At 57.9% G+C, this 10,859-nt stretch overlaps 1 protein-coding gene across 19 annotated transcripts; it reads left to right on the top strand.

Annotated features, from left to right (window-relative positions):
- Window positions 1-100: 100 nt before the first annotated feature.
- On the top strand, window positions 101-10,705 carry GLI1 (GLI family zinc finger 1). 19 transcript variants are annotated; one of them, XM_014740741.3, is made up of 13 exons: window positions 185-606; window positions 818-963; window positions 3,766-3,913; window positions 4,138-4,230; window positions 4,496-4,691; window positions 4,946-5,090; window positions 5,445-5,534; window positions 5,623-5,760; window positions 6,078-6,227; window positions 6,805-6,969; window positions 7,462-7,692; window positions 8,056-8,323; window positions 8,759-10,705. In XM_014740741.3, the coding sequence occupies exons 3-13, from the start codon at window positions 3,814-3,816 to the stop codon at window positions 10,501-10,503; spliced, it is 3,321 nt and encodes a 1,106-aa protein (XP_014596227.2). In that variant the 5' UTR covers window positions 185-606; window positions 818-963; window positions 3,766-3,813; the 3' UTR covers window positions 10,504-10,705. The 19 variants fall into 19 exon arrangements, with proteins under 19 accessions (XP_014596230.2, XP_014596227.2, XP_070125141.1 ...); XM_014740743.3 differs by having other exon boundaries at window positions 217-606; window positions 3,787-3,913; XM_070269034.1 differs by having other exon boundaries at window positions 300-606; window positions 5,301-5,534.
- Window positions 10,706-10,859: the final 154 nt, after the last annotated feature.

Below are 10,859 nucleotides of genomic sequence, written 5' to 3' on the forward strand. Positions count from 1 at the left end.
CATTATCTTTCTCGGATGACGTTTTAATGCTCCCCCCCACTCCACCCCCCAATTCTCCGGCCCCATTTATTTCTCAATCTTTTTTCTGGCTCTGGTTCAAGGGCTTTTCCGTACGTAGCCGATCCAAGAATCCATGCCGGGATTTACTGCCCACCACCAGCAGCGTGTTCAGCAGGGGGGGTGGGGGGGGTGTAGGCAGTATAGGGTCCCTCCAGGGAGGGGGAGGATCCTGGGGGTCCTGGGGGTGCAATGAGCCCGGCACCCCCTCTCTCGCTTCCAGCTCCCCCGCCTCGTCTTCCAGAACGGCGAGAGGGAGGGAAATAGGAGGGAGGTGAGGGGCGAGCGGGAAGAGCGGCGGCGCGCCAGCAGCTTGAGCGAGAAAAAGTTTTTGCAAAAAGGAAAAAAAAAGTTTGCGCTTCTCGCGGGTGGTCCCGGCTCGCGGCCCGGCGGGCTGGGCCGGCGGGAGGGCTGGGGGCCAGGTTAGGGGGGTGGGGGTGGCACTGAGGCTGCGCTGCCGTGGTCTGTCCGCCCCCCCTCCCCACCGCACACCCCCAGCCCAGACTCCAGCCCTGGACCGCGCATCCCGAGCCCTGCGCCCAGACGAAGGTGAGAAGGGGGGCAGGCGGGGGACCACCTGGGAGCGGTGGGGGAGGGGGCCTGAGGGGATGCTCTGCCTGTGAGAGACGCTGCCCAGCCAAGAGGGAGACCTGGGGCACAGAGGCAAACGGGGGTGGGAGAGCCTGGGGTGAGATGTTAGAAAGTTTGGAGAATTTTTTCATTTGTATCTCCCTTTCTCTGTATCTTTTTCTTCTGACAGTCTGTGTGTCTGTCTCAGGCAACCGTGGATCTCTTTGTCTGTCTCTGCCTCTCCCATACATTAGAAACATCTCACTTTCAGGAGGTTGGGATGAAGAGGCTGGAGGGACGGCTAGCTGGAGGTCTGCGTGGTAGAGGGAACTCCAGGTGTGTCTCTAAGCGCCGGGCAGGAAGACGTCAGTGTTTCTGAAAGGAGGGGACAGCTAACGAGAGAGCCCTAGGTGGGGTGGTGATGGCTGTGTGAGAGGCGACAAAACCACCGGGGGTGGGGGTGGGGGCTGGGCTTGAACCCCTGACCTGTCTTGTGACAGATGTGCTTGCCGGTGCCTGTGTTGTGGGGGAAAGGAGTGCCTTCTGGACTAGAAGAGGCGCTGGAGGAGCCAGTGTCTAGTTTAGGCCCTAGAAAGACTCCTCGAGGAATCTGGACTCCTGAGTCCCAAGGGCCGTGGGCAGGGTGTTAAGGAGGAGTTGAGGAGACCTTGTCTTGACCCTCTGACCTCAGGACCACCAGGGCAGCTGGGGCCAGCCATAGGGAGACCCCTACTGGGACAGGGCGGGACCACGGGCCGCTGCCTGCCTGTGCATCCCCGTTGGCCCCCCTCCCAAACGGGAGCTGGGGACCGAGGCCCCTCCTCTGGCTCAGACCACCCTGCCTGCCCTTACTCCCCGCTCTGAAGCCTCTTTCAGGTCCCGTGACCCCGAAACAATCCGCCCTGGGCAGCTAGCTTTGGGGACAGGATTAGGGAAAGGGGATCCCATAGAGACTAGAGACTGAAGGTTTCAGGGGGCTGAAGAATTGGGGTCTTCATAGGATTGGTCTTTATGATCCAGTAGAGGGAGAAGGCGGGGCGATTTCCCCTGGGGAATTGTAAGGGCCGGAATTAGGGTGGTTTTCCCTAGGGGGGCGGGGTCCAGAGCCCCCCCTCATTATCTCCCCGGTATCCCCTGCCAGGCGGCACAGACCCCGCCCTTGACGTCACTAAGGGGTTCCCGGGGGTCTGGAGGGGTTAACCCTTGGGAAGCCATCCGGGATACCCGGGAACCTGAGGTGTCCTGGCACCTCCTCCTCCCCATACACACCTTATTTTATTTACCCAGTCACTTTCTCTCCCTATAGTTTCTGCATTCTTCTTTCTTTTCCACCCCGCCACGGGGACCCCTAGTCTCCAACAGTGCCCCCCCCCCCACCACCTAGGCGCCACTGCCAGCTTTTTGGATGCACTGAGGGGAGGAGGGGAGAATGTGTCCCGCCTCTTACCGCCGCGCACCCCCCCCGCCTCCCCGCCCCGACTCCACTGCGGCTCGCTCGACTGGGCTCCCGGGGCGGGCGGGGGAAGCGGAGCTGTCTGCAGCCAGAGCCTGCGGCGGCGACTTGGGTGGGCCGAGGAGGCACGGGGGCGGGGAAGGCGGGACCGGGAGAAGGGGGCGGGGCCGACTCCTGGGAGTTGGGGAGCGGGGGTGCGAGAAGGACTCTGGAAAATAGGGATACAGAAGATGATTCAGGACTCCAGGAGGGGAACCCTGGAGCTCCCTGCCCCTTCCTCGCTCTCATCCACACCCCAGGAAACATAACTGAAGCTGGAAAAGTTGGCGAAATTTTTCTTCCACTAGTGTGAAGGGGAGACGTGGGTGGGCAGTGGCACGCGTGGGCAAAGAGGGATGTCACCCCATTTCCATCCCGGCTCCTCTGCCGCTGAGCTGTGGGGAAGGAAGATGACTGAGTGGGCATGTTTGGGGGAGTCTCTTTAGTGTTTGGGGGGTCATTTGCGAGCCCTCGCCTCCTTCCCCTGGGTGAGTCATAGAGGAAGGAGGCGGGAGAAGTGTCCCCCCATCCAGCTGCCAGCCAGCTGTGCCCCCCCCCCAACCTAGTGCCAGGGTCGAGTTGGGAGGTCTTGGATGCGGGACCCGGATCTCCGCTGGGAAAGGAGGAGTTAGGAAGGGCACAGCCCAGGCTGTGGGGCTCGGGCTGGATCATGGGGTCCGGGTTCCGCTCCCCATCTTACCCCGCCCTCACCCTAAATCCCAGCATCCCGGGATCACCCACCGCGCCGGCCGGCCCGCTCCCGGTCGTTCTCCACCCTACCCCGCCCCACCCCACCCTCAGTCCCGGGAAACCGGAAAACCTGGGGTGGACTAAAAACTGGAGTTTTAGGAGAAAAGCGGGCAGTGGCAGCCTCTCCTTTACTACTCCTCTCTAATGGATGATGGCTTTGTTTTTTTCATTCTCCCAAAACCTTCCTTCATGGTGCTTTTCCTTTTCCCCAAAAACAGACCAAAAGAGTTTAGATGGGAGCCCAGATTCAAACCACGCCAGAATAACATCAGATTCCATCCTTTTACCCTACAGACCCGCGAGGCACCCCTCAGAAACCTTATCCCCTTCTACACAGTTTTCTCCCTTCGGGAGAAAAGGGCAGTCTATCCGTGCTCTCTCCTGGCCCTACCAGCCTCTCAGTCTGGGCTGTGGCGAGGGCGCCCTCTGCTGGACATTAGGCTGTAGAAGGGCTGTCCCCGGGGCAGGAACAAATGAAAACAGAAAAGGAGCTGGAGCAGAGCAGCCAGCCCAGGACTTGAAGTCAGACGTTCCTCATGACTTCCCCCATCCCACTCCTCAAAGCTGGCCCGTGCTCAGAGCAAGAAGAAATAGAGGGCCCATGGTATAAAGTCACTTGAAGCTCATATAGGCACAATTAGTCCACCTCCCTGTCAGACCCAGACCACCCAGGCGAAGCTCCCACCCAGTTCCCACAAAGATTGCCAAGACTGTCTCTGCCTCTTTGGGACTTCTCTCCTCACCCTCTCCTTAGCTGAGTGATGCTCATTTCAACTCGATTTCCCACAGTTGAGGTCTTGGAGGGGCTGGGGGCACATGGAAGCTCTGCCCCGGGTTCTGTGCCTGAGGTAGTTATCTGACCTTCCCTGTTTCCCTCCCACCTTTATGACTTGCAGATCTCCCTTCCCCTCCTGCAGTGTCCCCACACTCTCCTTTGAGACACCATGTTCAACTCGATGACCCCACCACCAGTCAGTAGCTATGGCGAACCCTGCTGTCTCCGGCCCCTCCCCAGTCAGGGGGCCCCCAGCATGGGGACAGAAGGTCAGTGCATACGCTAATCCCTGGGCCTTGAGGACTGGCAGATCTCTCATCCCAGGGATCCCTCTTCCATCTCCCACCCTTTATGCCAGCTTCCCATCACAGGAAGGTTTGAGGGCCCATGTCACATGGTCTTGGAATATGGGATCATGCCATGCCTGGGGTTTCAAGGTGAGGCCTTGTGTGTCCTCCATTCCCATTCCCCATTCCAGCTGTCTCTTTTCTAGGACTGTCTGGTCTGCCCTTCTGCCACCAGGCCAACCTCATGTCCGGCCCCCACAGTTATGGGCCAGCCAGAGAGACCAACAGCTGCACTGAGGGTGAGGCCTCAGGCAACATCTCTTCCTTTTCTGCCCCTCTGAGACTTGTCCTGAGGGAGGAAGTGGGAGGGCAGGGGATCTAACTTGGAACAGGAAATGCTTGGATATGGGAGCAAGGGGTCACAGCGTGATCAGGAGGTCACAGATGGCGTCAACAGGGCAAAGCAGAGTTGTGTCACGTTTTTGCTGAGAGTCAGGACCTACGGGTTGGGTGCACAAAGAGACACGCCCCTTTACCATTCCCATCTCCTGTTTCCTGCCCCAGCCCCACTTTTTCCTCCTCCCCGGAGTGCAGTCAAGTTGACCAAGAAGCGGGCACTCTCCATCTCACCCCTCTCGGACGCCAGCCTGGACCTGCAGACAGTTATCCGCACCTCGCCCAGCTCCCTTGTGGCCTTTATCAACTCACGCTGTGCATCTCCGGGAGGCTCCTATGGTCACCTCTCCATCAGCACCATGAGGTGCAGATAGCCCCAGGCTAAGAGGCCCCAAAAGACCTTACCAAACCCCATTAAAAGCCTCAAGCCGTCCAAACCCCCGACCCTATTTGAATCCTTATCATTTTCAAAGGCATTGAAGCCCTCCTCAGTACTTCCCTGGGACTGGGCTCAACCGCTTCCCCTACCAAGTTTTCCAGAACCCTCCACATAGCCCAAGAACTCCTGAGACTTTGAGATGATAGTCCTAAATAACTGCCTCCCCTCCTCCTCCTCAGCCCATCTCTGGGATTCCCAGCCCAGATGAATCACCAAAAAGGGACCTCGCCTTCCTTTGCGGTCCAGCCCTGTGGTCCCCATGACCCCACCCACAGTGGGATGATGCCGCATCCTCAGTCCCGGGGACCCCTCCCAACTTGCCAGGTGAGAGTCCTCATATTGCCACCTGATTTCCCTCAGCTCAGGGTGGGTGGGTGGGTGGTAGACTCTAGGGGGACTATGAAGGCAGGACAGGGGATAAGAATGTTTTCAGTAGCAGAAAAATAAAGGGGAATGGGTGCTGAGGTTCACTCTTGGGGGTTGAATCAGACTCTTCCAAATGAGATCCCACCTTTTGCCCATCCCGTTCACCAGTGCAGTCTTTGGAGGAAGTTTCTTCCAAACCCAGGGGTTCCAGCTGCTTGGGTGGGGGCGCTCAGGGCAGGAAGACCCGGCTGGGCTCCCTCTTCCTTCTGCCCACTTCTCCCTTCATCACCCTCGCCTCTTCCCTTGGGGAAGCTGAAGTCTGAGCTGGACATGCTGGTTAGCAAATGCCCCGAGGAGCCCTTGGAAGGTGATATGTCCAGCCCCAACTCCACTGGCACACAGGTAAGGGAGGAGGGGGACTTTGCCTCTGGAACCTGAGCACAAGGAAAGCTGCCACCCAAGTGACCTAGAACTGCCTCTCCTGCCTCAGGATCCCCTGCTGGGGCTGCTGGATGGGCGGGAGGATCTGGAGCGAGAAGAGAAGCCCGAGCCTGAGTCTGTGTATGAGACTGACTGCCGCTGGGATGGCTGCAGCCAGGAGTTTGACTCCCAGGAGCAGCTAGTGCACGTGAGCCCGGGGGTAACAGGAATGCTGGCTGGAGCCTGCAGGATATTCTCGGGGGGACGTTGTGGAGTCAGGCTGAGGGCAGGACGTCAGAGGATACTAAGGTTGAGGTTGAGTGCCTGGTGGGTAGGCAGAAACCCAGGAGCTGTGGTTTTGTTTTAGAAACTTGCAAGAACTGGGGGTGTGGGCTATGATGTTCTTCCTGCCCCTTCTTTCGCCATGAGACGGAGCCATGGAGGAATATGGGGGGTAGGGAGGTCAAGGGAAGCTCTATTCTGGGTCTCGGGGGCATCGGAGAGCCTCTGCCTCTTCTCCCTCAGCACATCAACAGCGAGCACATCCACGGGGAGCGGAAGGAGTTCGTGTGCCATTGGGGGGGCTGCTCCCGGGAGCTGAGGCCCTTCAAAGCTCAGTACATGCTGGTGGTCCACATGCGCAGACACACGGGCGAGAAGCCACACAAGTGCACGGTGAGGCACCCACTGCGCAAGCTCAGCGTCCTTCCTTCCACTGGGGCTCCCCACCAAGGCAGGGCCCCATTATAACTGTCATGGGCCCTAGGCAGTTGTGCCTCAGCGGGCCCCTTCCTCCATAAACAATTACTAACAAATTGTATTTCATGACCATGTTAGTATACAGATGAACATACTGGTATATATTACAACACTTTCTTGGACACAAAAGTTAACTTTTTCCCCTGATTTTAAAAGAAATTAAAATATTTTCATGGGCCCCAGGCACTGTGCCTCCTACTCTGCCTAATGGAAAAGCCCTGCATCAAGGACAGAAGACACTCTCAGATCGGCCCCATCCTAAGATAGTCGAAGGTCCCCAGGCAGGGGTCTAGTGCCTCCAGCCACTTCTGTTCCCCCAGCTCTTGCCTGCCCTTGTCCCTGAATGCTGGGACTTCTCCTGAAGCCCCAGTGCTTCACCAGTGCTGCCACCTTATCTTATATTCTCTGATGATGTCCCTTTTGAGATTTAGGATTCCTCTAATCTCCATGTCCTTCTGTCTAAGAGCTGTCCTTTGACCCCCATATCCCCCAGTTTGAGGGGTGCCGGAAGTCATACTCACGCCTCGAAAATCTGAAGACGCACCTGCGGTCCCACACGGGTGAGAAGCCGTACATGTGTGAGCATGAGGGCTGCAGCAAGGCCTTCAGCAATGCCAGTGACCGGGCCAAGCACCAGAACCGGACCCACTCCAATGAGGTGAATGCCCCACCCGAGAGACCCTCCCCACTTGAGAAGCCACCCACTGGGGAGATTCCCCGTAAATCCCTTAGCCCAGCACCCACTCCACAGAGGTGAGTTCCCCCTTCACATATAATTCACCCCAAGAAGGCCTCTCTGAAACCAAGAATTTCCACTTCCACCCACCCCTCCCCCTGCCTCTAACCAGCCAAAGGACCTAAAATAGACCCATTCAAACTAGAGGGACCCCTGGTCCCCTCAGCCCTTGAATTTATGAGGCCTCACAGACCTGGGCTCAGCCCTCATCTTCCCAGGCCTGGGCCATCAGTTTCCTAATCAACCTTAACCTTCTCATCTTTTACTCCAAGGGCCCCAGTCTCCTGACTTCCTCGGTTACTGTGTGTTCCCCCCGTGCCCCTCATCCTCACACCATGCCACCACTTTTCCTGTTCCTTCTGCATTCTTCCACTTTGACCCCTGTGCCCACCGTCTTCACCCTTCACTCAACAGAAGCCGTACGTGTGTAAGCTCCCCGGCTGTACTAAACGCTACACAGATCCCAGCTCGCTCCGAAAACACGTCAAGACGGTCCATGGTCCTGATGCCCATGTGACCAAGCGGCACCGAGGCGACGGCCCCCTACCCCGGGTACCATCCCTTTCCACAGTGGAGCCCAAGAGGGAGCGGGATGGAGGCCCCATCAGGGAAGAGAGCAGACTGGCCGTGCCGGAGGGGGCCATGGTGAGAGAGCCTGGGCCAGCCCCGCCTCCATGTCCCTGTCTGCCTGCTGCCATCTTTCTGGTTCCCACCCAACCTGTCCATCCCTCCGATGGAAATCACTCTTCTGTGGCCAGCCTTCCAGTCTCTTGTCCCAGTCTTGCTCCTTGGGCTACCCAAAATCTAGGGATTTTAGTGCAATTATTTAATTGGTTCAGCAAAAACATCTGTCCTCCAGTTTGCCCCTGTCCCTCTCCTGCTCAGCCCTCCCTCACGTATAAGCCTCCGCTCAGCCCCAGCAGTCACTGGGACACAAGCTTTAGCCCCTCACCAAGTTCAGGGAGCTGTGGGGAAGGGGGCCACCCTCAGCTTTCATCTTCCCCACAGAAGCCACAGCCAAGCCCTGGGGCCCAGTCATCCTGCAGCAGTGACCACTCCCCAGCAGGCAGCGCAGCCAATACAGACAGTGGTGTGGAAATGACTGGAAATGCAGGGGGCAGCACCGAGGACCTGTCTAGCTTGGACGAGGGGCCTTGCATTGCTGGCACTGGTCTGTCCACTCTTCGCCGCCTTGAGAACCTCAGGCTGGACCAGCTACATCAACTCCGGCCAGGAGGGCCCCGGGGCCTCAAACTGCCCAGCTTGACCCATACGGGTGAGACCTGGGTGTGGCGGGTGGTTGCTGGGCTGAGATGTGGACCTTTCCTGAGGTTGGACAGAGGACTTCACCCTTCAGGGCTGCCATATAGCATTTTTGTACAATTAGAAAAAGGTGCCCATTCCTTAAGACACTTTGCTTCCATCTATCAGAAAAGTGTTGTGATATACAAAGTCTATCATGTGAATGCTGTCCCCTAGGATCATGCAGTGTACATGTACAGTATACAACCTGTACAACTGTTCACAGTGGCCCTGAATCCCTGGTGACACAGAAGCAGGAAGGGCATGGGAGAAGAAAGAGACAGAACTGAGTGGTTAGAGTTAAGGAGCCTGTCCCTGGGAGTCCAGGACAAGGCTGTCCCATGGGAGAGACAGAAAGAGACTCAGGAGGCTCCCTGAGCACTTTGCCTTTTCTGCCCATCACTTGCAGGCACCCCTGCGTCCCGCCGTCTGGGCCCTCCAGCTTCTCTTGACCGCCGTAGCAGCAGCTCCAGCAGTGTCAGCTCGGCCTATACTGTCAGCCGCCGCTCCTCCCTGGCCTCCCCTTTCCCGCCTGGCTCCCCACCAGAGAATGGGGCATCCTCGCTGCCTGGCCTCACGCCTGCCCAGCACTACCTGCTCCGGGCAAGATATGCTTCAGCCAGGGGAGGTGGTACCCCACCCACTGCAGCACCCAGCCTGGATCGGATGGGGGGTCTTCCTGCACCTCCCTGGAGAAGCCGAGCTGAGTATCCAGGTTACAACCCCAACGTAGGAGTCACCCGGAGGGCCAGTGACCCAGCCCGGGCTGCTGACCGCCCTGCCCCGGCCAGAGTCCAGCGGTTCAAGAGCTTGGGTTGTGTCCACACACCCCCTACCATGACAGGGGGAGGACCGAACTTTGACCCCCAACTCTCGACCTCTGTCTACTCACCACAGCCCCCCAGCATCACTGAGAATATTGCCATGGATACCAGAGGGCTACGGGAGGAGCCAGAGATTGGGACCTCCATGATGGGCAGTGGTCTGAATCCCTATATGGACTTCCCATCTACTGATACTCTGGGATATGGGGGACCTGAGGGGGCAGCAGCTGAGCCTTATGGAGCTAGGGGTCCAGGCTCTCTTCCTCTTGGACCTGGTCCACCCACCAACTATGGCCCCAATCCCTGTCCCCAGCAGGTCTCCTATCCTGACCCCACTCCAGAAACATGGGGTGAGTTCCCTTCCCACACCGGGCTGTACCCAGGCCCCAAGCCTCCGGTTGGAGCCTACAGCCAATGTCCTCGTCTTGAACATTATGGACAAGTGCAAGTCAAGCCAGAACAGGGGTGTCCAGTGGGTTCTGACTCCACAGGACTGGCACCCTGCCTCAATGCCCATCCCAATGAGGGGCCTCCACGACCACAGCCTCTGTTCTCCCACTACCCCCAGCCTCCCCCTCCCCAATATCCCCAGGCAGGCCCCTATCCCCAACCACCCCCTGATTACCTTCCTTCAGAATCCAGGCCTGGCCTGGATTTTGATTCCCCCACTCATTCCACAGGACAGCTCAAGGCTCAGCTCGTGTGTGATTATGTCCAGTCTCAACAGGAGCTGCTGTGGGAGGGTGGGGGGAGAGGCGATCCCCCAGTCCAGGAACCTCTCTACCAGAGTCCCAAGTTTCTGGGGGGTTCTCAGGTTAGCCCGAACCCTGCCAAGGCCCCAGTGGCCACCTACGGACCTGGCTTTGCACCTAACTTGCCCCATCATAAGTCAGGCTCCTATCCCACCCCTTCACCATGTCATGAAAATTTTGCAGTGGGGGCAAACAAGTCTTCCCATCGGGCAGCAGCACCACCCCGACTTCTGCCCCCACTGCCAACTTGCTATGGGCCCCTCAAGGCAGGGGGAAGCAACCCCAGCTGTGGCCATCCAGAGGTGGGCAGGTTGGGAGGGGGTCCTGCCTTATACCCTCCTCCTGAAGGACAAGTGTGTAACCCTCTGGACTCTCTTGATCTTGACAACACTCAGCTGGACTTTGTGGCTATTCTGGATGAGGCCCAGGGGCTGAGTCCTCCCCCTGCCCATGATCAGGGGGAGAGCTCTGAACACACCCCACCTCCGTCTGGGCCCCCCAACATGGCTGTGGGTAACATGAGTGTGTTACTGGGGTCCCTGCCTGGGGAGACACAATTCCTCAACTCTAGTGCCTAAAGAGCAGGGAATCCCACCCATCACAGATCCACACTTCCTAAGGGGTTTCCATCCCCACAGAGAAGCCAGGAGGAGGAGCCATAAGCCCCAGGATGCCCCAGGGATGGGAGGTATGGGCTGGGGGTTGTATACAGTCTGTATATGCATGGGGGAGGAATTTGATAATGGTACTTTCCTGATAATAAAGAAACTGCATCAGAAAGAGCCTTGCTAGTTCTATGTTACTCTCTTGGGGGAGGGTGATGACAGGGAACAAGAAGAGAAGCAGGAGTTAATCCACTCACCCTTCTCTTCAGAGAAGCTCCTTCACCGCATCCCAACCCCTGAAATCAGACTCACAAAGATGGAGATGGTCA

The sequence above is a fragment of the Equus caballus genome, chromosome 6 (assembly GCF_041296265.1).
Source record: "Equus caballus isolate H_3958 breed thoroughbred chromosome 6, TB-T2T, whole genome shotgun sequence".
Taxonomy (NCBI): Eukaryota; Metazoa; Chordata; class Mammalia; order Perissodactyla; family Equidae; genus Equus; species Equus caballus.

Excerpts from the sequence above, each read along its gene's own strand:
- GLI1 (XM_070269040.1), top strand. The coding sequence starts at position 3,814 with ATGTTCAACTCGATGACCCCACCACCAGTCAGTAGCTATGGCGAACCC. Across the intron at positions 3,914-4,137 it reads CCCCAGCATGGGGACAGAAG|GACTGTCTGGTCTGCCCTTC; the intron begins GTCAGTGCATAC and ends TCTCTTTTCTAG. Across the intron at positions 4,231-4,495 it reads GACCAACAGCTGCACTGAGG|CCCCACTTTTTCCTCCTCCC; the intron begins GTGAGGCCTCAG and ends TTCCTGCCCCAG.